This window comes from Schistosoma haematobium, chromosome 6 (assembly GCF_000699445.3).
Source record: "Schistosoma haematobium chromosome 6, whole genome shotgun sequence".
NCBI lineage: Eukaryota > Metazoa > Platyhelminthes > Trematoda > Strigeidida > Schistosomatidae > Schistosoma > Schistosoma haematobium.
Window position 1 is genome coordinate 16,290,898 of NC_067201.1, and position 25,157 is coordinate 16,316,054.

Sequence of the window (25,157 nt, forward strand, 5' to 3'; positions counted from 1 at the left end):
GGGCTACTGCCGGTCCCAAGCCCGGATAAAGGAGGAGGGTTGGGCATTGGGTTAGCAACCCCAACACGTAGAAAACTAACTCGTTTAAAAAAACGCTAACCAGAAAAAATTATTCAAGCCTTCTAAACTCTGCCCCGGGAGTCAGAAGGTCTTCATTTAGAAGAGTTATGACGACTCATGATGAAAGCCGAGTTCCTTCGGAAGTCGCGAGGCTGACACCCCTTCTGACAACCAGAGCAACCATTTATTTAGGTACATGGGATACTCGTACAATGTGGGACACCGGGAGAGTCTTCCAAATTGCTGCAGAACCTCTAGATCATGGAATACAGTACAACATTGTATTAAATCATTTTTGGCGATATAACTAAATATGCACAAAATCAGACAGCTGACATAATTATAGAATGACAAGGAATATATCAAAACCACTCTTATGAAAAGATTCAAAAGCTTTTGGATAAATTCTGAAAGGTACTAGTTAATAAATGAGGATTAAAATACACCATGAATGTTATCAATAATAGTTTAATCGACGATAAATATTAAAAACTGTACACAGGAGTGGTAATATTTGATACGAAAAAGGGCTGCCACACTGGATCACAGTAAGACTAAAATGTAGTTCAAATGTAACGGTAAAATATGATCAGCCAGCGAGCGAAGTTAAACAGTCAGCTTTGATAAATATTTTAAACACTAATACTGTGAATTCCTTTCTATTATTTCCTCTCAATCGTTAGTTGGAATTGGATACCAAGCATGACGAACCAGTATGCTCGGTATAGTATTCGTACTATCTAGTGTATCACTTGGGTCTATTGTCAGTTTATAAATCGTAATGTGTTATTGTTGGATCACACTGCGAAGGAAGAGTTCTCACAAATTACTACTCCTAAGGGAACAAAACTGGAAACTCGAGTGTATCGAAAGTTAGTTTATATTTGTTATGTCCTCAAGTAAGATGTTGACAAAATAGAATCTCAAAATACCAGTTGCGTAGATGCTGATTAAAAGAAGTCGGGACAAATAGCAGTATATTTGCTAAATGCAGAAATATGGTAAACTGACTACTTACTGTTCTTTAGAAGCACAGCCAACTTTAGTATACACTAACACCACTTAAATAAGGCTCATGCTGAGACCAGAAGGATTAAAATGTAGTTCACAACTGTTTCTTCACAAACTAGAACAAACTTTATTTACACAATCTCAAGATCTATCATGGCCAGCTACATAACAAGAAACGCTGCATGTAATTATAATCGAGGGATATCGGATTATGAGGTAAAAAGTACACTAATAAGTTATGTTGACTATTTAGTGAATAATAATTTTAGATTTAGATAAAAAAAAGTCCATTGTTCCATACATCTTAACTTTAACCGGCACAATCATAGAATTATTTATTCAAGCTTGATAATTAAAACTATGCGTTCTAAGAAATGGCTCTATGCCGAAACCTATATATTAGTGTCTATTATATATTGAAAGGTTTTTTTGAGAAATCAAATAACGCAGTTTGATAGGTGAAAAAGAACCGAGTTGCCTCAAAAAGGTGAAAATATTAAATAGGTCACAGTAACAAGCACTTCAATAGTGTTCACCGTTTAAGAGATTTGGTTTAATAAATAACCTACTAATATATTCATCAGTAGCTTAAAATATTTACATCAAAAATATATTTCTTTTTTCTCCCATGTCTTTCACAAGCACCCCATATTCAAGAATCGAAAATAACTTAAATCCATACAATTTCCAAGTCCCATTTATTTTTTTGTAAAATACACATCAAACTGTAAAAATGGGGATCAGAGTTCATTTCGTGTTCATTATGAGTGTACATGATACTGCGATTTGTTATTTTCCTGAAAAAAATTGATTAGATGAATAAAAAGGGAAATGTGAACACTATCGAATGGCCTTTATTCAACTTATAATACGTAAGATCGGAAGTATGTATGAATCTAATCACTATTATCATCACTGAAACCAAACATACGGAAGTCAACTTATGAGATTTTTAATTGAAGGTGGTGATAACAATTTCGATAAGATAAGAATTTATTGTAAGAATGGAGGTTTACGGAGATTGTAGTAATTTGAATAGTCGATCTAAGCTCAACCATCACTGAAAACCTTAGATCGACTAGTGAATTCAACTACTACAGTTACTACAATCTCCACAAACCCCCTTATGATGATAATCATCATGTGCTCACTAGTGACTGGATTCAAAATATATTTCCTGGAGTTCTAGTGAGAAGCCACTGGTCCAATCCGTGTCGGGTAGAGACAAGTATCTACTTCACACAATGGAAAAATGGCTGCACAGGATCATGGTTCGATTGAAGTTAGGCATTAACGCAGGTAGGTGCCGGCTCAGAAGTCTAGAGGTCGGGCTCGAGCCTCACACGAGGGCTCGTGGATGCGCACTGCTGAGAAGTCCCATACTAGAACGAAACGGCCGTCTAGTGATTCCAGGTTTTGAATGATGGTTCAGCTTAGATCAATTCATGAGTCCAACCATTAAGAATTCATTCATAACATTTAGAAATGCAGAATAACAACTCAAAATAAGGAGTATCATACACATCTTAAACGTGTGTGGTATCATATGTAAGCTTTATGAAGGCGGTTTAATATGGAATCAAACCTCTACATAATACTCCCGTTTTCAATAGTCTTTCAACTGGTTTAAGTATTTTTAAGTGCTAATAAATTGACACAAAAGTACTATAGTAATTAGACATTTTATTTTATTAAAAATATCATAATCAACTGCTCATAACTTTAATAATTGAGAATCAAATTAAACTATTTAGGTGTAGTACTTAACAGCAATACTAGCAATTAAATTGAGTCTTTTGTTCAACAGTAAAAAAGTAGTAAGCTAACTCCATACTCCCTCGAATGTAATGGCGGTTCCTTTTACTGTTTTTAAAAAAAAATTAATTCCAATAGTTGAGCCCATGAGTCAATTGAAGCTAGACCATGATTTCAACTATTGAAGTTACTAAACTCTCCACAAATACCCTCCGGATATTTTTTATGATTCTAAAAGTTAATTTCATCAAAATATTCTTGCCGATAAATAAATGATACTATCAGGAACATGAAACCATCTGTTGGAGATATTTTTTGACTAACTGGGTGTTTTTTTCTATAAATATATACTCCTTTTCATAAGACTTAACAAATAATTCAGTCATCTATTTTGATAGAATTTTAGATTGTGACTATATCCCCCTATAAAGCAGAATTAATGACCGTACGGGCAAACGAATTTACGTTCAGAATCTATTTTGTTTGATACAGTTCTAATGGACGCATAAAAATAAACAATGTGAATGAATATTAACAGGTCATTATGCACAGCAGTACGTTATGTAGCCCAACATCTACTACTTACATTGGTATTTACTAAACAAAATGATATAGTCAATTATTACCACCAAGTATTATTTCTTGCTTATTATCTCTTTTTAGTACTTTTAAATTTTAATGATGTTAGCAATCCGATACCGGGACCTCAGTTTATGTTGCATTTTTACATTTGTTTATCATTTTTTGTGCAAGTTATGACATCTGAGATGATTTGTTTATCATAATGCAAATGACATAATCTCATATGTTGTAACTCAGTCTTGTATATAATTAAAATATATAGGTTTTCCCTCATAACTAAATAAGGTTTCATTTAATAAGCCATGAGCTGCTGTTAAGAGGAAAACAAATGTATTATTCCGTGGTGGGCTGTATATATTAATTCACCTAAGTTCTGGATTATATAGACATTAAATAACTGATAAGTTAATGTCAACCACAGGCCACTCAAATTTACGAAACATTTGGAATACTATATATCTCATTATTATTTCTTATTTGTTATATCCTAGTAAAGATTATATTATAGGTAGCTTCTGAGATTTATTGATGGACTAATATTATATATATATTCTTATTGTCCAACTGTTCAGTTACTGGATTATGTATATATATCTTCCTCTTATTATAAGCTCTATTTCGACCTATAAACTATTATGATATGATTTACTATCCTCAAATTATGCCAACTTTATTGATCAGTCTCCCACAACCACCGCCATTTTTTTATCTTGATCATGTACAAATGTTAATTCGTATTTTATGGTGTGATGTGGTTTATTTGGCTGGTATATGAACCAGGTTTGTTTGAAATAAATGATTCATATGGTGGAATCAGGTATTGGTGTCCTGGCCTCAACTGGCAGCGCTGGGAGGACAAAGGACCAATAAAGAGGTTAGGCTGCTCGTGCGCTCGGACGTCATTGGTTTGGCACAGTGCTAAGATAGCATAATTCGTCTTCTGGTTGGCGAATGAGTCACGTGATAGCTAGTCGGGCTTAAATACACAGCAATATTAATGAGTGGGTGATGAATAAATAAGTTCCAATCAATAGTTTGTTCCCTTACTTGTGTCAGTATAGGAGTCTTGTTCATCGGGATATATAACCACTGGCAATCATATCATAGTAATGGCAAACACGTACACAAGTATTTATTTCAAGTCAGAACACTGATATCTCGGCTTTATTCAATTCATTACACTTACGGTAGCTGACGATAACAGTCGACTGATAAAATTGGAACTAATAAATTAGCCATTAAACGGTTGACTTACATTTAAGAAAAGAATTATTGATGAGACTATGATTTATGGACGAACTAATCAGATTTAAAATAGCAGATCTTAGATTTTGGCACGAAATTCGTCCATCCAATTAGCTAAATAGCCTTTTGTCATTTTAGCTGATGTCAGTTCGTGATGAAAACCCTAATCATTTATTGTAAACTACAAGCTTTATTCTTCACATAGGTTTATAAACCTCATTTAGTTCAAATAAGTAGGTGGACATTCTGAAGGTCACTTTAGGGTCGGTCATATGTCGTCCATATATTGTAGTCTGGCCACGTAGACGAATAATATTATAGCAATGAAGCACCCTTTAGTAATATGACTATCATTTACAGTTGGTTCATCACAAGTTATACATACTTTCTGTTTGAGCAATGAACTTGGAGACAATGTCTTCCACCTGTAGACTTATTACGGTAGATGAACATTGGTTCAACATGTATTGAATAAACTACGATTATTAATTATGCTCTTTCTTGACCATGAAATACAACACATCTATTTACTGTAATCGTTACTCAACCATCGTATTGAAATTATTGATTAAAACACAGATATTTGACCTGGATTGAATTGACTGATTAGCCACATTATCCTAGAAGGACTATATATAAACAACAGTATATTGTTGTACTTGTAACAATATGAAATGTAACAAAATCTTTTATCGGTCAAGGTTAACAAGTAATTTGAACGGAAATAACACAAAGTTCAAGGATGCACATAAAGTGCAAGTTGTGGGTAGCAATGGAATCTAATATTCACGTTTCACCCTAAATGTTACTAGTCAGCTGGATATTATCTATATCCCAGGTTTAGTATATAAAATGGGTATATTTATGCAATCTACTCAAGTTGCACATATGCAGACAAAGATTGATCAAAATCCAGTCCTGAATATGAATAGTGAGATAATACAAGTCTCCATCAATAATGTAAGAAGTGAAGCTGGGTAGATTGGTTGCAAAGTTGAAATTATGCTAGAAAAAATTATGAACATGAGTTTGAGAACATTTCTTTTAAGTAGTTGATTATATACTGATTAGTAGGCAATATCATTCTTCAATTGTGACTATTATCCAACTGGTGCATATTGTGCTTACTTGTAAGCTCAAAATTCTAATTGTCCTATCGCTTAGATTTCCTTTCTAGCTGAGTTAACAAATTTTATCACATTTGATGAGAACAGCAATATACTCATGAGCACTAAGCAAATAACTTACCAGCTACATGCTAGATCAGCGTGAGGTGCTTGATGCTTTTAGTATTGATAAGTATCAGGATGTCTTACTTATTATTTCTGAAATGTCTTCGATCATCTAATTTAGGTGTATCAAGAAACGGGTAGTACTGGTACCCCATTACCGTGATCTCAATAGTCACTTAGCTCATGTTTCTTATCTTTTCCTAGCAATCAAGTTGCGCAATGTTGGCAAATGCTGGTAATTAAGAAAATCTGGCCAAGAACAAGTATTATATCACAGAAATTCATTAACTCTGTCAGATGAGACTGATTAGATAAAAATCAATGCAAATCTTAAATAACTTAGAACAAAAGAGGTTTTTTAAAGCCCATTAACAGAACTTAATTTACTTTTTTCTGTTTTAAAGCGCATGTATCGAATTTTTTAATTACAAATATAATTTTCATTACGGATTGATATTAGTTGAAGAAGGATTGGAACCCAGGAAATCTATTAAGGGTATTAGTTCTTCCAATCACAAAAGAGAATTTTGTCATTTCTCAATGTTTCCATTTGATCCACTGGAAGAAATTGCTATATCTGCCTTATTTATTGATTCTGTGAACCAACGATTTGCTGAACATCCACAAAGATCGCTGAATTCAAAACTTATAATATAATATTCAAAGCATATAGAGTACTTGATTGATAAAATATCATTTGTTCGATGAAAGCTAATTTTTATCCATCAGCGACGAATCTCAGTTGCCATATCATTGAAAAACAGGGAGCACTGAAAATCTCCTTTGTTCTAGTACGGGATTCCTCTGCAGTGTACATTCACAAACTTGTAGGATATAGAACCCAAGTTTACAAGTTCTGGCAGCAAAAACTGTGGAGTTAATCTGCAGTGGTTTACATCCATAACTTTGATTTTTTACAACATTGCGTAATCATTTCCTAATTTTATTTTGATGAAAGAGACTGAATAATGTTTTTACTAATTTTTAGTGAAGCGAGTCTTGATTCATTTGAATGATTTCCAAACATAACTTAGTATACCGTTGGGTTATTGCGATGAGAGTTGCATATTGGATCCACGTAGCAGATACACAGTGTTCTCAACATTCTTTTAAATGTTCAGCGGAAAAAGACAATGAAAGCTTTACAATAAAAAAATACTCAGTTCATAGATATACAACACCACGAAATGCATTCGTCTGGGCTAAAAATATTCTGGTAATTTAACCTTTTACCATCACTCTACAAAACAAACTGACAAAAAGGTTTACAGTATTTGTTAGTATAATACTGTAGAAAATTACACCATTTAATCTGACGAAATAATAACAACGTTAACAAGGCAGTTGATCTAAGTATTCAGCACAGAAAAACAAACATAGTAAACGCATTCCATCAAGATATTTTGTACAGATATTTCAATTCACGCTAGCTAGACTTCAGAATATAAGAAATTTGGACAAACATATATAAAAATGAGAAACAAATTATAGATGAGAATTAGCCAACAGAAGAAGTCATTATGGTCATTTTGTACAGTGGACGCATAATTAAAACAAAACACTATGATTATGTTTGTGGTAAACATACAATCTGTAATAATTGGCCTTCAACAAAACAATTCTCTCCAACATGTTGTTTGAGTGAACTATTTAAATCAAGTAATGAATTTGAAACAATATCATTTTGATGTTGACTACAATCAGTAGCAAAGTATTCATCTAATTCATCGGATAATCGAATTAAACCGTATTTCTGTAAACAGAATAGAAAAATAGAATAATACAAGATTAATCAGAAAAATGTAGTTTTATGGAAGATTTTTGCTTAACGAAATCCAGACGATAAAAGTCAAAAAAATTAAGGACCTCACACAGCAAATCGTTATATCAGTCATAAAAAACGTAGAGCGTGGCACAAATGTGTGTTGCCATATTATATTAGCACGACAAGATGAATAGTAAAATAATCGAAATAATGTAGTAGCAAGGATGAGAACGATTAAGCATAGAGAATATTATTTGAAAAGACAGAAAGAAAAAGTAAGGAATACTAGAGCTTAAAATATGGAAGATTGAGTGAATGAACTTGCACCATTATAATCGACTGTGAGTCACGTCACAGAACCTCTTCAAACATCGATTGCACGAACTCAAACTAAGTAGTCTGCATCTACAGTCAATGACTTCAGGATCTGGTGTTAAGTCTTGGTTCGGCCTCCCCTACCTTTCTTACGACCTACTTTTACACCAGTGAACAGCCCCGTCGAGATAAGCGGTGGTTAGACATATGTAATACAAAACTTATTTAACTAGATAAAACACAGTTTGATTAGTTGGTGATATGACATCACTGTCATTCTACTGATCTTGGATTTTATTAATGAATGAACATACACATGTATGTATGAAGTGTATTAAAATGAATAGTGGTATAACTTATACAACCTTTAACTTTCTGATAACAAACAATGTGTAATTCAATCAAGAAGATCAGGGTTATTCATACGTTGCATTCAACATTATTTCTTTATCATTATAACACTGAATTCCGATGAATTCTCATTTTGCAATGTATGTCACTTTAAGGTCTATCATCTATGTCTTATTCCTAATTAACTGATCAAACAGGTGTACATACAATCGCAAACTAATGTGAATGTGTACATCCAATCTGTACACGTTTAATAACTTTTTACCTTCTCTATTAACTATAGTCTCAACAAATTGAAATATTTGAAAAAGGTTTGCAAAGAAACCTGTTTCAAAAGTGAAAAGCTATAATATCACTGACTCAAAACACTATAATTTGAATATGCAAAATATTGACTACAATGAGACAGGATTAATAAATAACCAGCATGAAACCTAATGATATCATTATAGCTTCATTTAAGTAATATGATTGTACATAGTTTATGATAGTCTTTCTGATAAATGTCGACTATCGTTCAACAGAAGAAATTCAAGAATGAAGAATTGATTACTAAACAATATTTCAGCTAGTTTCTACTACAAACTTATATAATCTGTTATTAGAAAGGAATTCTCATTCCGTCTAAAATAAACGAATAGATTCGAGTCAGTGTAAAGCCATGAACAAAACTTATTGAACACTTCTTGAATTAAGCAATAAGCATATATATGACGTTAAATGATTCACATAGTTTCGCAGAAATAAAATAACTCACCTTATCACGGGGTAAATGAAAGTGTTCACAACCATAGTCCAGAATGCATCCAAGTGGCCAACGCTATAAGAAAAAAACAGGATGAAAGAAAGTTTAGGAATGATACTGTTAAAAAAACATATAGCGAAATAAATTCTTTGAATGTAACTCATCAAATACTCGGCTTTGAGCCACATAGTGTTTGAGTCTGAAGGTCAGTGATATTAACCGGCTCTCCTCAAATTAAAGTAGATGATAAAGTGTTAGTAGCACTGAACAACTGTTGCTTGCTAGTATAAGACCTTTCAGTACACAACTGTGAACTTTTGGTCACATATCGAATGGTTAATCTTTAGGTCGTGAGGCTGTAATCCAATGGTTCACATTTGTAACTAATAATAATTTCTCTAATGGCTTTCAGAAACGGGAGCAAGATTCGAATGATGGTCGTGCTATAACGTAAATTGATTAAAATCGGGATTGCATCACTGGACACTGATCAATGGTTTCGACGATCAAGTGTTCGCTGCTAGACCTGAAGGTTCTGGATTTGATCCGTAGTAGCGTCACAGGCGCGAACTGTTGAGAACTCCCAGCTTAAGACGAAATAGTTATCTAGTGCTCCTTGGTTTCGGAGTTATCAACTGAAACCGATCCATAAATGTAATAAATGAAAGAAATCAATTACCACAAAACATCTTAGAATAAGCAATTCATGTATTACTCGACTAAAATGCTTCATGAAAAAAGGATTTTAAAAAATTAGAGTAACCACCTTTCCAAAATACACTGAAATCATATTATTTGTTGAAAGAACCTCTGGCATAACTGACAAACGAATAACAAATCTCTCTGATTCAGGTAATTCTCTAGCACGTTGACCACCAGGCAATGCTTCCATTTTAGTTTTTAATAAAATCAACTTCGCTTTAGTGGTGCGGGCACGATCGCTTACTGGTTTGACTGATAGTGTGTCATTGGCTTTCGTTGGAATTATCGTATGTGAAATAGCTAAAAGAAACGAAAATAGGGAAATACATATAAAACAAAACATTTACACAGTAATATCATATTATCATGTTTATACAATGACCATTGTGTGTTGTGTGGTATATGACGCAATAAAATGTATTAATGTATAAATTTACAGTAATACAACTTTCAATGAATAAAGTAAAATCAGCCTATCAGCTTAAATGTATAAATGTTTAAATTTTAAGCAATTAATCAAACATTCAAGCAACTACGCTTCAGCTTAAATTTCTATTTGAGAAGACAGATGATACTAACTCTGTACTTAGATAAAATATATAGATTGAAATTGATATATTTATTTATTCAAGTAAGATAATCATATGATTACACACAATTGGCTGTAATTAGTAGTTTTTAGTTAAAAACATCATTACTACCAACTTCGTTCTTTAAGAGGTGATGAGCACAAGGTTAAACAGTAAAATGTACAACTACTCAAATTTAATATTTGGTAAGTCAGTATAATTGGCACGTAACTACAGATAAAACGATATCTTTCAAATCTAACATTCAAAACTTTTGGAAAGTCCCAAAACAACTCTCTTCAAAGTCTTTAGAAGCCCCTAAAACGCCAGGAAATGTTTTGTTCAATCATCGTCGAATAGAAGCTCCTCGGAAACATCTAGAAAACGAAGAACCATGTGTCATACCCTTGATTGGATATTTGCCTATACTGTCATTATATATAGTATTTTGCCAGAAATTTCTAGAGGTTCAAGGTCATATGTCACTCAATATCCTTAATTTTCTGTACATAAACTAACCTTGAAATAAAGCTCTAACTGGCACTTTGCATCTTTTCTCTATCGCTTCAGTCAATGTGTGGAAGTACTTTGGGGTTATCGGAAGCGGATAGGGAGGTAGTCCCGATAGCAGACTTATCAAGAACAAAAGTCCACATTCTCGAAAAACGCAAGTTTGCACGGTATAGTTTTAATATTAAAGAAACAGATTATTTTAGTGAGGGAATGGAATACTTTCCATGTTGCACAAGATAAACTTATATTAAGACGTTTGTGCATTACGGTGAGACATTAGGTAATCGAAGTAATGAGTATGTAATAGGTGGAAAAAATGTAAGGCTTATCAACAATTTTCCCTTGAATATATCATAACAGAACTACTGAGAAAGTCGCATTATTATTAACAAGCAGATTCAAATAACTAAACTTATTGATTGAATTCTTAACTTACCATTATATTTTCAATGCAGTGATATGTATTTTAAGTTGTTAGAGGAAACCTTGAACCTAGGTTCCATACTGGCTGGCAATTGTCAGAAAAACGTACCTGAAGGATTTAAGGAACTGATACTTCATTGAGTTCGAAGCTGCGTCACCCAAATAGCACAGTTATTATGCTGAGCGACACGAGTTTGAATCCCACAAGGAACAACAGTCCTTTCAAGATTGCACGCACATCTTGTTGATGAGTATTAACTAGTACAAAACTTAGGTTTTTCTGCCGACTACTTCCAAACAACTGACATCTTAATATGGTTCATGTGATGTCGAGTCACCAGAACTACTGGCTATATGACGATAAAATCCAATCAGAACTAATAGACTAGACAGATAAAGCGTTGATAAATACACAGCGAATAATCAATTGTTTATGTAAAGTCCTGTAAACTTAACTTTCATACAACAGGTATATGCGATAAGGTGGCTAGAAGTGAGGCATTACTACGTGTTTAATAACCTTCATTTTCATTCTTAATTAATTATCTGATAGATGATGTATAGTTATCATAATGTTTTAGTCAGATATTATGTTAATGATTTATGTCAATGGAAATGTACAATTGATGTAGTTCTATAATTGTTAAATCGATTGCTAGTTAGTGCTGTTCTGGCAATTTGTTTGATTAAGTAATTACTATTTAAAACATTTTATTCAAGAAATTTTTAGACTGACTTCAGTTTTAGAATTTACCAATCAAACACTTTTTTACTACTAACAACAAGCTTTCCTTAAAATCGAAAATTAAATCTCTTATCGATCAGTAGTCATGAACATGAATGAATTATTATATTTACTTATCTTCAATATTTTAACAACACAATATAATAATAATTTAAGTTGTATAGGCTAGGTTGAAAATGCGGATTTTGTGATACTGGTTAGGAATTTTAAAACTGTTGTGGATATCCAGAATGTTCCTCAAAAAAAGCACAGAGGGAACCTGAAAACGCTAGGAAACATTTTATCCAATCAGCATTCAATAACAGTTTCTCAGAAACATCTAGAAAGTGAAGAGTCATGTGTTACATTTATGATTGGATGATTACCTATCCTACTAGTGTGTTAAGTAGTGTTCCAGAAGCCCAAGATCATCCAAAATGCTATAAATACCCTCAATTTTCTGTACATAAACGAACCCTGGAGTAAAGTGTTCCTTTCATATTTCTCACTGTTTTTCTCGTGTTCAAGTAGTCGTGTAGATTTAGTCTGGGATTATTAAAAGAGCTTAGGAAACCAATTCCAGTGTTCAGTCAGATTTATTAAAAACCATCCAAAATACCTATCCACTGTGACCTAATTTTCCAGATGACGTTAACTTGCGATAAAAATTAATTTCATGTGGTAAAAACGAAAGTTTGTTGAAGTTCACACGATTAACATTACCAGTGGCTGGAGATATTAGATGACAGGGTTCAGAATCAGTCAGTGGTGAATATGGATTCACTTGTTGCCTTATAGTGGTGCATTCTGAGTTTTTGAAAGTATTTCACATATTTTGTTCTACGAATTAATTTTTTTAAAATCTATATTTCTTCTCTCCAATCTTATCTACTACCACTAATATTGTTATTATTTCTTATAATGTAATAGTTTTGTCCTGACAGTTTCATCTTGCTATGTTAATGTATGGTGATTTAAACCGGTGTATATGTTCTTTGACGCTTATAACTGACTCAAGAGAAATTTATTTAGATGACTTTAAGAAGTATTATTACCTGTAATCACATTAAAATGGTTCAACCAAAACTATACATCGATGATTATAAAATATAATTTTAGGGTAATTATTTCAATGTCTGATTTTTATTTATTTATTTATTATTAATAATATGATAAAGATTAAACTAACCATTTAATGCAGTACGATCAACAGTTTTAAATGGTTGAATTTTATCCAGTTGATGAAGTGACTGAGTTAAACTTGAACATTGATGAACCTCCTTTTGTTTATGACTTAAAAAGAGTACAAAAATGATGAACATTTTTAAACATTAAGTTTTAAAAAAAACATTTGCACTGGATAGTGTCCAAGTTTTAAATAACAGAATACATATATAATTTTGGTTAGTGATCCTGATTTTGATCGCAAATCATTTATTGATCTACTTTAATAATCGGTCAGTTAAATCGTATCATTCAGCTTCGTTTTTCAACTGACATTTCACTTATTTCTTTTAAAAACTACAAATCTTGTTCTTATGTAAACTGTCATGCGCAGCAAAGAATTAAGAGTATAGTTAGCACGTACACGATTTTAATATTTCACTAGTTATACATTTCGGTCATTTTATGCATTACGCAATCTTTAAGATCGTAACTCTTATTTGTGTTTCTCATCTTGTATGTTGGGCTGCATTGCTCTGGCATGTTTAAAGCAGACCATTTCAAATGAATTCAGACGCTTGAAATGAAGTCTATTATGAAAATTACACTATAATAAGTAGCACTCATTCATTAAATATAAATGGGAAAATAGCCGAAATTGTCGGGTATAACATATTTATTAAACATTCGAAACATTCTGTTAAAATAATTTTGTTTATTTAAAAACGGAAAAGCATATAGAGGGATAACACACACTAACCTGGTACAAAAATTTCCATAACATCCATCACAGGATAACATTACTAGTTGTCTTTCATTACATAAATGATAATCGCAGATATTATCATTAGCATCATCAGAACGAAATTGACTAGACCCAGAAGAAAGAATATTTATAGGAAGTAACAATAATAACATCAATCTAACCTTGAAGATTGATGACATTTGTAAGTTGAACTTGAAATTGGACAATTATGTGCAGTAATTGAACTATGAATTTTACTACAAAATAAACGGAAAATTATTTTTGTCTTCTCAAAAATAACAAATGAATGGAATTAAATTTCCTGTAAACTCAAAGGGATGAGCAAGTAAGTTATTACGTATAATTTCTTCACTAAATATTAGACTTCATGGTGCCGACAAATATAAGTAGTATGTAACATAAATCGGGAATGGAAGACCTGACAGCAGAAGGTTAAGATGATCGAACCGAAGTGGACGGAAATAGAGAGTAATTTTATGGCAATGAAGTTTGAGACAACTGATGGAAGATTTGCAAATGAAGTACTGAACGTATGGTTTTCGCATTTGATGAAAGTACTCTGTAATTTTATGTTAAAATAGGATTAGTCCTCCCCACCTGTTTTCGATCACAACACTGTTACTAAAATGTTAACCTGATTTTATTGATAATTGGATATGCTGTCTTAAAATTCCACCTATGTGTGCAGAGTCTGTTACTAGACGTAATAAATAATATATAAGTGACTGATATGAACTCTTTCTTAACCGTAAATGGTTATTGACTTGACTTCTTGGTATATGATTGGTTGTAACCAGGATCTGAACTATCATTATATGAACATTTGTTTCGACTATCATTTTTCCTAACCTGATTGACCTCTCCCATTTGCGCATCAATTTTCCGCAACGAACAAACCTATCTTTTTTGTCGAACGCGTCGTAGAACATTTCCATTCGTATCAATGCTTGTAGACAGTGGTCGATACAGGATTCACACATGTGTTCTGACAGTTTAAGATTATTGGCATACACAGTTGATTAGCTGAACCAGTTGTTAAGCACCTGACTTTACACACCAAACAATTTTATCTCGCTGTTCTAATGAGATATGCTAACTTGAACTGATGCATACATATACCAGGTCCTACACTGTGTATGAATGAAAGGCATTACGAACGCTAAACATAAGTGAGAATCGAATTCGATTTTGGAATACTCGTACTCACGCAGAAAGTAAACTGAATGGAACTTCTGTCTGATTTAAGTTGATAGTGTTACGCGTAGGCCTTGGTCTAGTGATTTCATGCTTGGAGTCATTTTTGAAGTGAAAAGAGATGTGAATTCTAATATCAAAATAAATCGAAGTTGACTGCTTTAATTAGATGCTAGATTTAAATTAAATGACAATCCCGTAACCCTTGGTTTTGAAGTACTTTCAAGGTTGTTATGAAACTACCCTAAAACTAAATGAAAGCCACGACCGTTGCTGCTACCTTGATGTGGTGGTCGGGTGTGCCTATTGTGATGAACCCATCGAGCTATACTGACTGGAACAATCGTTCCTCAAGGTCCTACCATGCCAGACAGGTCGGTTGAAGAGCGGTAAAACTAAAAGCAGCAAACACAAAGTCCGAGGACGAAGTCGCACTGCTGACTCTATGGAGCTGTGACGGCACTAAGATATTTCCCTCAGACAACCAGCATAATAGCGATGCTGTCTTGCCACAAAGGAGGGGTGAGGTTAGAAAAGGTTGACCCTAATAATGTACACCTCACCTTATCCCAAGGATATCCATCTTCGGCGGTAAGGTCTCAACAAGCACGGAGCTAACAAGAAAATTACCCACAAGAGGGTCGCGTGTGACCGGCCTCAAGTAGTAGTCCCTTGAAAACTGCGGTCACACACTCAGGTCAACTAGTTTAGCTCCAGCCCAATTTCCTTTCCAGGTACCCCCAGAAGAACCCTTCCACGAAGTGGGCAACCGAGAAATGATAACCACCCTCATACCTCCAACAGCGATCAAGATCATTCATAATCAATTTCCTTCTTCAATTCCTGTTATTCCACCTACGTCAACTTCCAATTCTAAATTTCCTCTTTGAACTTCGTCCTCATAACCGACGATTATAGTGCGCGAAGCACTGTCCCAGGTCATTCGCTTGACCTCACCTAGCCAAAACGGTGATCCGACGAGATCCATCCCCTGTTTATCTGGTGACCTGATGGCGAATTCTCATGAAATAGTGGGTGCAAACATAGCACTAAATATGCAAGCAGAACAAACACTATTAGAACGGATCCCAGACATAGTACTTGTAGTAGGTGACTGTTAGCGGAACATAGACTGGATTAAAGCAAGCTCAATGCACGATTGCTTTGGTGCACGCTGATTGACTAATTCTTATCCAATCAGCACTAGTCGATAGTTGGAGAATACTCTAGAATCTTCTCATGTAAAAAACTGTAAATATACTGACGTTTTCTCTATTGTGCTTCTGACTTGCTTCTTAGTTCCATCTAACCTTGTTATTTGGAATATAATCTCTTTCCTGTTCAACCGTGTTTTGATTTGGGGACTTGTCGAGTGAATCGGTGTCCGAGAATACTAAGCAATAGGAATAGCTGGGTCATAACCGTAAGAAAAGAGATTTATAACAGTGACTTTAATGCCCAAATAGGTAGCTTCAACCAATCAGAAAGACATTTAGGTGAGTACTTTGATATTCCGGCTCAGTGAACAGATAATAGTGACCGTCTGCTGCAACAAGCACTTATTTTAAGCATAAGTAGAGACATTGTCTAAAATGGCGACCCGCTGCGCCGAACCAACGATGGGCTCAAATAGACCATATTGCCATCAGTCATCGTTGGAGAAGCTTGCTTGATAGAAGACTGTCATTTGTTCTGGAGTACATATTTAGACTTTGATCATGCTCTAATACAAGCACGCATTTGCTTGCGCTTCACTGGACGCAGAAAAACCACATTAAAAAGATCGATTACAATTGAACTCAGAGAAGAGAAAGCTAAAAGTAGATTCCAGGAACAACTGGGGTCACACTTAAGCAGTTCACTTATATTGGAAGTCTGATTAGTCCTAATGAGTTGATGTCTGACGAAATCTTTGTACGGATTCAAAATACTGTTTGGCAAATGTGAGACATCCGTATACCAATTAAAGGACGAATATACTGCGCAGCAGTTTGTTCTGTTCTACATTACGGATGAGAAACGTGGTCATCAAGAGGAGATGATACTCGCAAGTTACTAGTATTTGACCACAGATGTCTTAGAAATATTGCTCATATCTGCTGGGATCATCAGGTAAGTAATGGTGAGGTTAGACTCAGGCTATTAGGATATAATGATGAGTCAGTTGATGAGGTTGTGAATCTTCATCGACTGAGATAGTTGAGTCACGTATTACGCATACACAACCGCCGACTACCACGGCGCGCAATGCTGACTGGTACTGGAGACGGATGGAAGAAAGTTAGGAGGGCTAAACCAAAACGTGGCATCAGTCCTTGAAGTCACTAACTTCTGATCTGGGCCATGTTGGTAGATGAAAACTATTTGGTTGGGGTCCAAGCGACTATCGTAACCAATGGTCGGAGACTGTGATGGACTTGGCTCAGAATCGACCACAGTGGAGTAGGTGTATACATTCTTTGTCTTCCCCTAAACTGAGATTAGAATTGCTTTATGCCTTGCTTTCGATGAGCTAATTCTTTCGTCATGTATTAGATCCGTATACACCACCTTTCTTTCATATATTACTACCACTGAAGTAACTACTTCTATGAATTTGGTGTTTATCTTGTTGTGCTAATGAGGTGGGACAACTTGGAGCGATGCATATATGTGCTTGGTCCTACGTTGTGACTGACTAACTGAAATACTTTAAACTTCTATAATCTACTACTATAATCTATATAAGAATCACTTGATTGAGAAACGTGTTCATAATTAAATAAAAGGTGATAAAATACACCAAACTGTTATTATCTTTAATTTATGCTATAAATGACCTATGTCCATCATCACCAAAATATTCTCTTTGAAATTTGCTAATTGGATGATGGGAGGAATACAGATAAGTTTTTTATGGTAATAAATTACATTATGCTCAGTATTTACATTATATAAATAATGCTTGTTAATTGGATTATTACTCAATAGGTAAATTTAAATATTCTGCCGAAACTGCGTTCAATGAGCTGGGTATTAACACCATGGAGCTTTCATTGTCCTTGTGAGCAACATTGACACTTTTTCTGACATTGTTTGCACATTCATTTTGATTGCCTTTCACGTCAACCACATTTTGGACCTTATATTTACTTAGGATTACTTCTAATCGGAAAACTGGGTCTATTTCAACGCCTAATGATTGCTGACTGCACTAAGTGACGAATTTTCAAACATTCTCCCGTTTGCTTCGCTTCTAACCAAAATTTTAATGTTTTCCCAGTGGTCTACAGGTACTGATATATATATATATATATATGTACATCGTGGCGTTTGACAGACAAGTGATGTTTATTTACAATGGGATGAAGAGGGCTGATGATGTTTAAAGAGACAATGAAGGCTTGACGGTTAAAATGTCAAGATCAGAGAACTCAACTTTAACAAAATAATTCTTTTCTAACATCTTAAATATTCTATTTGAAGAATATGTAGTAACAGGAATCGCAAATCCTATATCAGATTAAAACTTAGGACGTTTGGAAAATTTAAAAATTATTTGAAGTCAGAGTTTGATTTGGAGTATAAGACCATAAATAACTTACCAAAAGACACGATCACAGTGTTCACAATGAATGGGTAGAAAATCTGAAGAAGAAAAACTACTCTAGAACATTTTTTACTGAATTTATATATCATGAAACTATATGACGACACTTTAAATGGAAAAAGTTTACCAAGTGGTAATTTTACGACTTTTTTCGAACACCTGACGTTAGAAAGTGACTTGGTATAAAAACTAACAACACACCGCAAATTTCAACATAACGAGAGTGTTCTAAATAGCAGAAACACTTGTTAGTATAATGGTTTGTGCCGATTGTTGAATTTTGTGCTCTACATTACGCAATGACCCTAGACACCGAAAATCACGAAGCACACCTCATTAAACGACTCAGATCAACAGTCAGTGACTCCATGAACTGGTACTATTTTCCGGTATGGCTACCTTAGATTTTTTCTGAACTAAATTCCATTTAAGTTGAGTAGAGGAGTATGATCCGTTTTTGGTTAGCAACCTAATAGCCCAATCACACAACAGTTTGTAAATGTTGGGCCAGTTTCCTGTTTAGAAGACTAGATTGTCTGCAGACGAGCCTATTGAAGCTGATGAACTACAAGTTAATTACATGTGATACGAGGTACTCAATAATAAATTTTAAGCATACAACAGGACTCAACTATGAGGATAATACCTTCCACATGATCCTAACGAAGACGACCAATGCCTTTACGAAAGACTGTTTAACAAATTTTTGATCAACCCAAGTTTTCATTCGTCTTAATATAATTCTGTAGTAAAAAAATGAACTTATCTACCAAGAAGTAAAAATATGTATACAGCTAAAAGTCTATTTACTAAGGTGCATACTACTCGTTCCAGGTCGCTGTCCACTTAATTTGGTTGTTATGAGTAAGATTTTTTACAGGTGAGAAATTTAAGATTATTGGAATCTAATTTTAGTTAGATTAGTGAATACTTATCAAAAATTGAAATTATTCATTCAGCTACCTTATTTTTAGACAAAAAGCGAGGAATACTTACCCAACTGTCTGCAATCCTTTTCAGAACAATGAGCCCCAATATTTAGTTCAGTCATTATACCTAAAGAGAAGTGTGATGCCAGTTATATTGGCTGCACACAAATGAACATATATAGTAAAATCGAGAATAGAATCGGATACATGAAAAGACGTAAATAACTAAATTCCCACTAAAAATCTTAACTAAATACCATTTTCTATACTTGGCTTTGATTAATACCGTGCGAAGGGGTATTGATACCGTCCGAATTATTAAAGTGGGGTACATGAAAAGAGGATTGAACCTGAAATCTGGTTAAAACTTTAGCGTTTTAATAACTGGTGCACTGCTTGAGACGTATGTGTTTATGACATGGAAAGCAAGATTTACAAGGTTGATTTGCTAAAAATCAAGAAAAATTGGAGAGAAGCACTGGGTGGTGTTGTACAAAAAGGTGCATACTAAGGTTTATTGAAGCACAAACCATACGAAAATTCAAACCCCCTCTGTGTATTCAAAAAAATTGTTCTCATCTTAAACCTACCCTGATACTATTAGCTTATTGTCCAGAGTGATGAGGTTTCAAATTGTCTTCACATTATTTCTTTATCCTTATTTCCTCTTATCCTCCATTTCTAGTCTAGTTGACCTTTCATTTTTGTATATAAATGGTCTTAACAAGTATATTTGTGATCAGATTGTTCGAAATGTATTACGCTAATGTATCATGGTTCTGATGATCTTCGTATTCTCATTACACTATCGAAATTTACCAAAGGGACTAATTGTTTTAGAACGATAATAATTTCAATGGATGGAAACTTATCATAAGATTAGGTATACTTTTTTATCGAGTTATCAATAACTCCTGGGTAATATTTGGCCTTAAACGATTACTCATAATTTTATATGCAACAATTTTCTTTATAGTGATCCAATTTGTCGAAAGTTCCACGAGGACAAGCGAGTAACTAACATATTTTATGGACTATTTTGTCTCAGTGAATCTAATTTCCAATGTGGATGTTCCTTACGTACCATATTACTTTGAGTAGCTGTCTGTAAGCATTCATGGGTAAAAATAAAATGCGATGACTTTTTGCTTTGCACGGACGCAAAAGTTGTCAAGTTTAGAGATGACGACTGTTTTAGCTTCACATTTCTTAGAACTAGCTAGGTTTTTAAAGTTCATTTCCATTACAAACCTTCTTATAAGACGAGTCAGGTATCTAGTGTCGTTTCCGCAGTGAACGACATATTTTGCTTCTATTTATTTATTTTAACACATAGATATTGGTACAAGGAAGCACCAAATACATATGCGCCACACAGATCTCATTTGATAAGTGTGAGGGCTGTGATACTGCTCGGGTGCCCAAACCAAAGCAGGTGGTTCTCTTAGGGGGCCACACCCGGAGCTTTCGACCTAAAGGTCTGATCCACAAGGCAGTGGAGCATCGTAAGGAGATGCAGTCCCATGGTGGCCGGTGACCAACGATTGGTTCATACGCCATTTGTTCCTCCGGGATATTGAAACCCATGTGCACCACTGATTTGGAATCAGGCTTTTTCAACTCCCTTGGGAGATGACCCTCCTCACTCTCGGCCATACCAGGGCATTTGGGGGCCTATGTATCTAGTTCCGTACAATATTATGGACTGGGAAACAAGTTCAGGAAAATGCATTCCCAATATCAATATGATAAGCATGAGGACATTGATGTTTTTGCGCCCACATCTTGACGTAAGGAAGTGATTTCAAGGTCTTAGTAGTGTAGTGATCTTAGTTGCAAAAGTCCTATAAAATTCGACGTGTTTTGAGTTAAATATATATTGGCAGGGTACATGAGCGCGTCTGCTTCAGAACAAGTAGCTGTTCCGTCATTGAACATTAGCTTGGCTAGTTAACGTAGAATCATAGTAAGGAAGGTAGAGAAGCGAAACTTAGAAAAGACAAAAGATAATGAAGATAGGATTTAAAATAAAAACGAAGGACTGGGGGTATTATGAATACAATGAGATATTGGGCGTAAAAGCTCCTTACCTTATACATCAATCCGCTATCCCAGGAATTTACGAACATAAATATCCAGCGTTAATTTAAGGTGGTATACTGAAGGAATTGAGGTCCGATCTGTAAGGACAGCGCTTCACATAGCATAAATTACGAGTGTGACAAAGCTAAATTGTACTTTAGCATTCCCTATTCAGTGAGAAACTTTCCTTAGGATTGTCTCGCAGATTAGCGTAAAGACTTTCAGGTTGGATTACTTGTTATGATAACCTGGGTTACTCAGTGTTGTGAAACGTGATGAGATATCTGCTTTTTTTGTAGTTAATCGGAAACAGCTTCGACCCGCAGTGCTAGTTAGCCCACCAATGCTGAAACCTCTCTTATTCGCATCTTTATGCTTGCTCATAGAGAACATATTCAATATCAAGAAAGGAGAAACGACATGTGGGCTACAGGATGACATTGATTACACAAGCATGGGGACCTGATGACAATAAACTGAGATCCAGTCTTAAAGGCTTGGAATTCCTAATCTTCATATACAGATCACTGGGAAATTAGCGGATTGAATGTAGAAAGCCGGTAGGGCATTTAAATTTACTATTGACTACTAGAAATTTTCTGTTCAGTGGTATAATAAAGCTAATCTACGTAAACATTGGCCAATATTTAGTCCTAAAGTGAAAAAAGTCCCAAATTCATCTACAAAGTTAAGGAAACAAAAACCTGTCAGTTTATTATCACTACATATAACAGACATGTCCTAAGTAAATAGGAGAATGATGGAAGCGATTGAAGACACCTGAAAATGCTTGAGAAAACATTTACGAAGATTTAGCAGTTAATAGGCAAGTACAAAAGCTCATTGTCTTTTTTAGCAGGGGCTAGCCGCTTTTAGGCAGTACTCTAGTGCAGAACGCACTGACATTGTACAAAGTTAAAAACGTTTTGGTGTAGACACGACTAAAGGCCCCACGCATTGACTATAGGGTTTTTAAACCTCTGGCGGCCACTGCACGGCAGTATGCAGTAGTTTTCAAGTCTTGACTAACGATGACTACTAAGTTATTGTGTGTCTGGACAACATGTAGCTCAATGCTATTCATCATCTATGACTCTGAACCTTGATGACCAATATGCATCACAATACACTTGGAAGTATTTGTCGGTAGCTGTCAAGTTTGAGACCATTCGGATAATTTTTCCAGGTCATTTTGAAGTTCTAAGCTATCACCTTTACTTTTTATCACTCTCAATATCTTGATATCGTCAGTATACATCAAGCCCGATGATAGGAAACGAGTAATGTAATTTAAATACAAGAGGAATAACACTTAACCCGCTGTTAACTTAGTCTAAGGCCTTTTGGGACGAATTTATCCTTAATTTGCGAAGCTTTGTGTGTAACCCCACTTATATTCAATATCTATTGCTCATCTCTTCCAATAAAAAACGAACATAACTGACGGATTAGTACTCACCGTGCCTTTATTACTCAAATAAACGCTATCTCAGTCATCTGTTCATCTTTTGTCATCGGCCGCGACACGTAACGTTCTTTTAGGCCGCTCTTCACTAGGTTGGAATTTTGGCGCGGACTGTTATTTAAGAACACTTGTATCGCGTTACGCCGTCGGTGCCACCACGTGCAGAAGAACCTTCGTTAATTAACTGAACCTATTTGTTGCTATTATCCAAATAGGAGCTTACACATAACACTCATTTCACAACAATTTTTTATCATTTCTGTGATTGGGTATGCCATTTTATTGTAAGTGCTATTTGCTACTGTTTAGCTTTATTCATGGACAGGCAACTCATTTTTTTAGTCTTAATGCCTTTCTATATGTTACTAATAAATTTGGGCACTGTTACGTCTCACATAATTTTTTCTACAAAGATTCACCATTTTTGGACAGTTTGACGGACGAACTTTCCACACAATCTTTAATAGTTTCATCCGTCCCCATTTAGAGTACGGAAACATAGTACTCCCCCCTCACTCCAAAAAGACAAGGTCACTTTGGAGCGTATCCAACGGCGAGCCACGAAATCAGTTCGAGGACTCAAATCTAAACCTTACGAAGAACGCCTCCATTCACTAGACCTTTACCCATTAGAGTATAGGCGTCTTAGAGGTGATTTATTAATGGCTTATAGTATTCTTGACACTTCTGGACATTCTCTTAAACACCTACATAAGCTTAGTTAGAATAATAACCTAAGGGGTAACACCCAGAAACTAGAAACACAACATAGCAAGACGGAATGTAGACACAACTTCTACTCCTTAAGAGTTGTCAAAAGCTGGAATCCGCTGCCGGCCGAGCTAGTCCAAGCGACTTCTCAGGAGTCCTTCAAGAGGCAACTTGACCTATTCTTAAGGATCAAGGACAGCATCACACTATGATTTACCAATTTCTTTTCCTCTTTTATTGTTAACATACCTAGGAGGATTTGGTGATCCCTTGCTACTAGACACGGAAGCCTGTTAAGCGAAAGCTTCTTCTATTCCGTCCACAACCATTTGAACCATTAAATTTAACCGCTTTTCAATGAACAATAAATGTTCCGAATCCGGCATTTTTGTTTGCTTTGTGAGTAGGTTATGAGTACAAAAGCTTGACTATCTCCAAAGACTTCGTTTCGAGATCTCACTTACACCATGCTTACGCAATTTTTTAATCTTGCATGGTTGCACGTGATTATATTAATGCATTTATATTAGACAGTTACGATGATCATCAGATGCCCAAAATAAAATCTTTACGGACGGTTATACTCTTATCTGCGCAATCAGTAGAGCTATGGATTGTGAGCGAATCAATCAAACTTAAGATCAAAAGTCGTGTATTTCGGAGAGAAATTCGTTCATTCACATGTGTAGTGAGTTGAACTATCCGTTTCCATTTCAATTTTAAGATTGTCTTAATCTGAGGCTCATTTTATTTTTAACTATCTTTTGTTTTCCGTGGTAAATACAAGTGCATTCTGTGCACTTGCTGGGTCGTCGACTGCCCTATTCTTTTGTTTTTCTCTTTTCCAGCCCTCCGCACTCATGTTACTCCGCATCACTTTCTAGTATACAAAAAGCTTTCTGGCAGACGCGAACCGCTGCAAAAGACATGTCTTTTATATACAGGATCTATTGGCCTTGAATTTTTGAGAAGTCACCACAAATTTGTGACCTAACTTAATATGCAAACATCCTCATTCATTGAGACAGTTATCTATAGACGAGCCAATTGGATTCAAGACAGTAGGTCTTGGACTTCGGGAGGGAGTCCATTTATTAGTTTGGCCAAATAGTATTTGGCTGTAGAGCTGATGTCAGTTCCCTACGAAAACCCTTAGTCTTTTTTTCATCAATACATACTAGCTCTAAATCACAATCTTAGATCCTAGTAACTAGTACTATCGTCCAATTCATTCTCCAGTGGTCATTTATGAATCATTATACAAG

General features: G+C 34.9%; 1 protein-coding gene across 2 annotated transcripts; it reads right to left on the bottom strand.

The window, feature by feature from the left end:
* Positions 1 to 819: 819 nt before the first annotated feature.
* On the bottom strand, positions 820 to 23,766 carry ZFAND1_1 (AN1-type zinc finger protein 1). Of its 2 annotated transcripts, XM_051216975.1 has the most exons (10): positions 23,176 to 23,766; positions 19,702 to 19,792; positions 18,701 to 18,743; positions 14,084 to 14,158; positions 13,917 to 14,027; positions 13,182 to 13,285; positions 9,828 to 10,063; positions 9,074 to 9,136; positions 5,902 to 7,638; positions 820 to 1,868 (listed from the first exon to the last, which is right to left on the bottom strand). In XM_051216975.1, exons 2-9 carry the CDS (start codon positions 19,754 to 19,756, stop codon positions 7,453 to 7,455), a joined length of 873 nt encoding a protein of 290 aa, XP_051065604.1. In that variant the 5' UTR covers positions 19,757 to 19,792; positions 23,176 to 23,766; the 3' UTR covers positions 820 to 1,868; positions 5,902 to 7,452. The 2 variants fall into 2 exon arrangements, with proteins under 2 accessions (XP_051065604.1, XP_051065605.1); XM_051216976.1 differs by lacking the exon at positions 820 to 1,868 and having other exon boundaries at positions 6,138 to 7,638; positions 13,917 to 14,158.
* Positions 23,767 to 25,157: the final 1,391 nt, after the last annotated feature.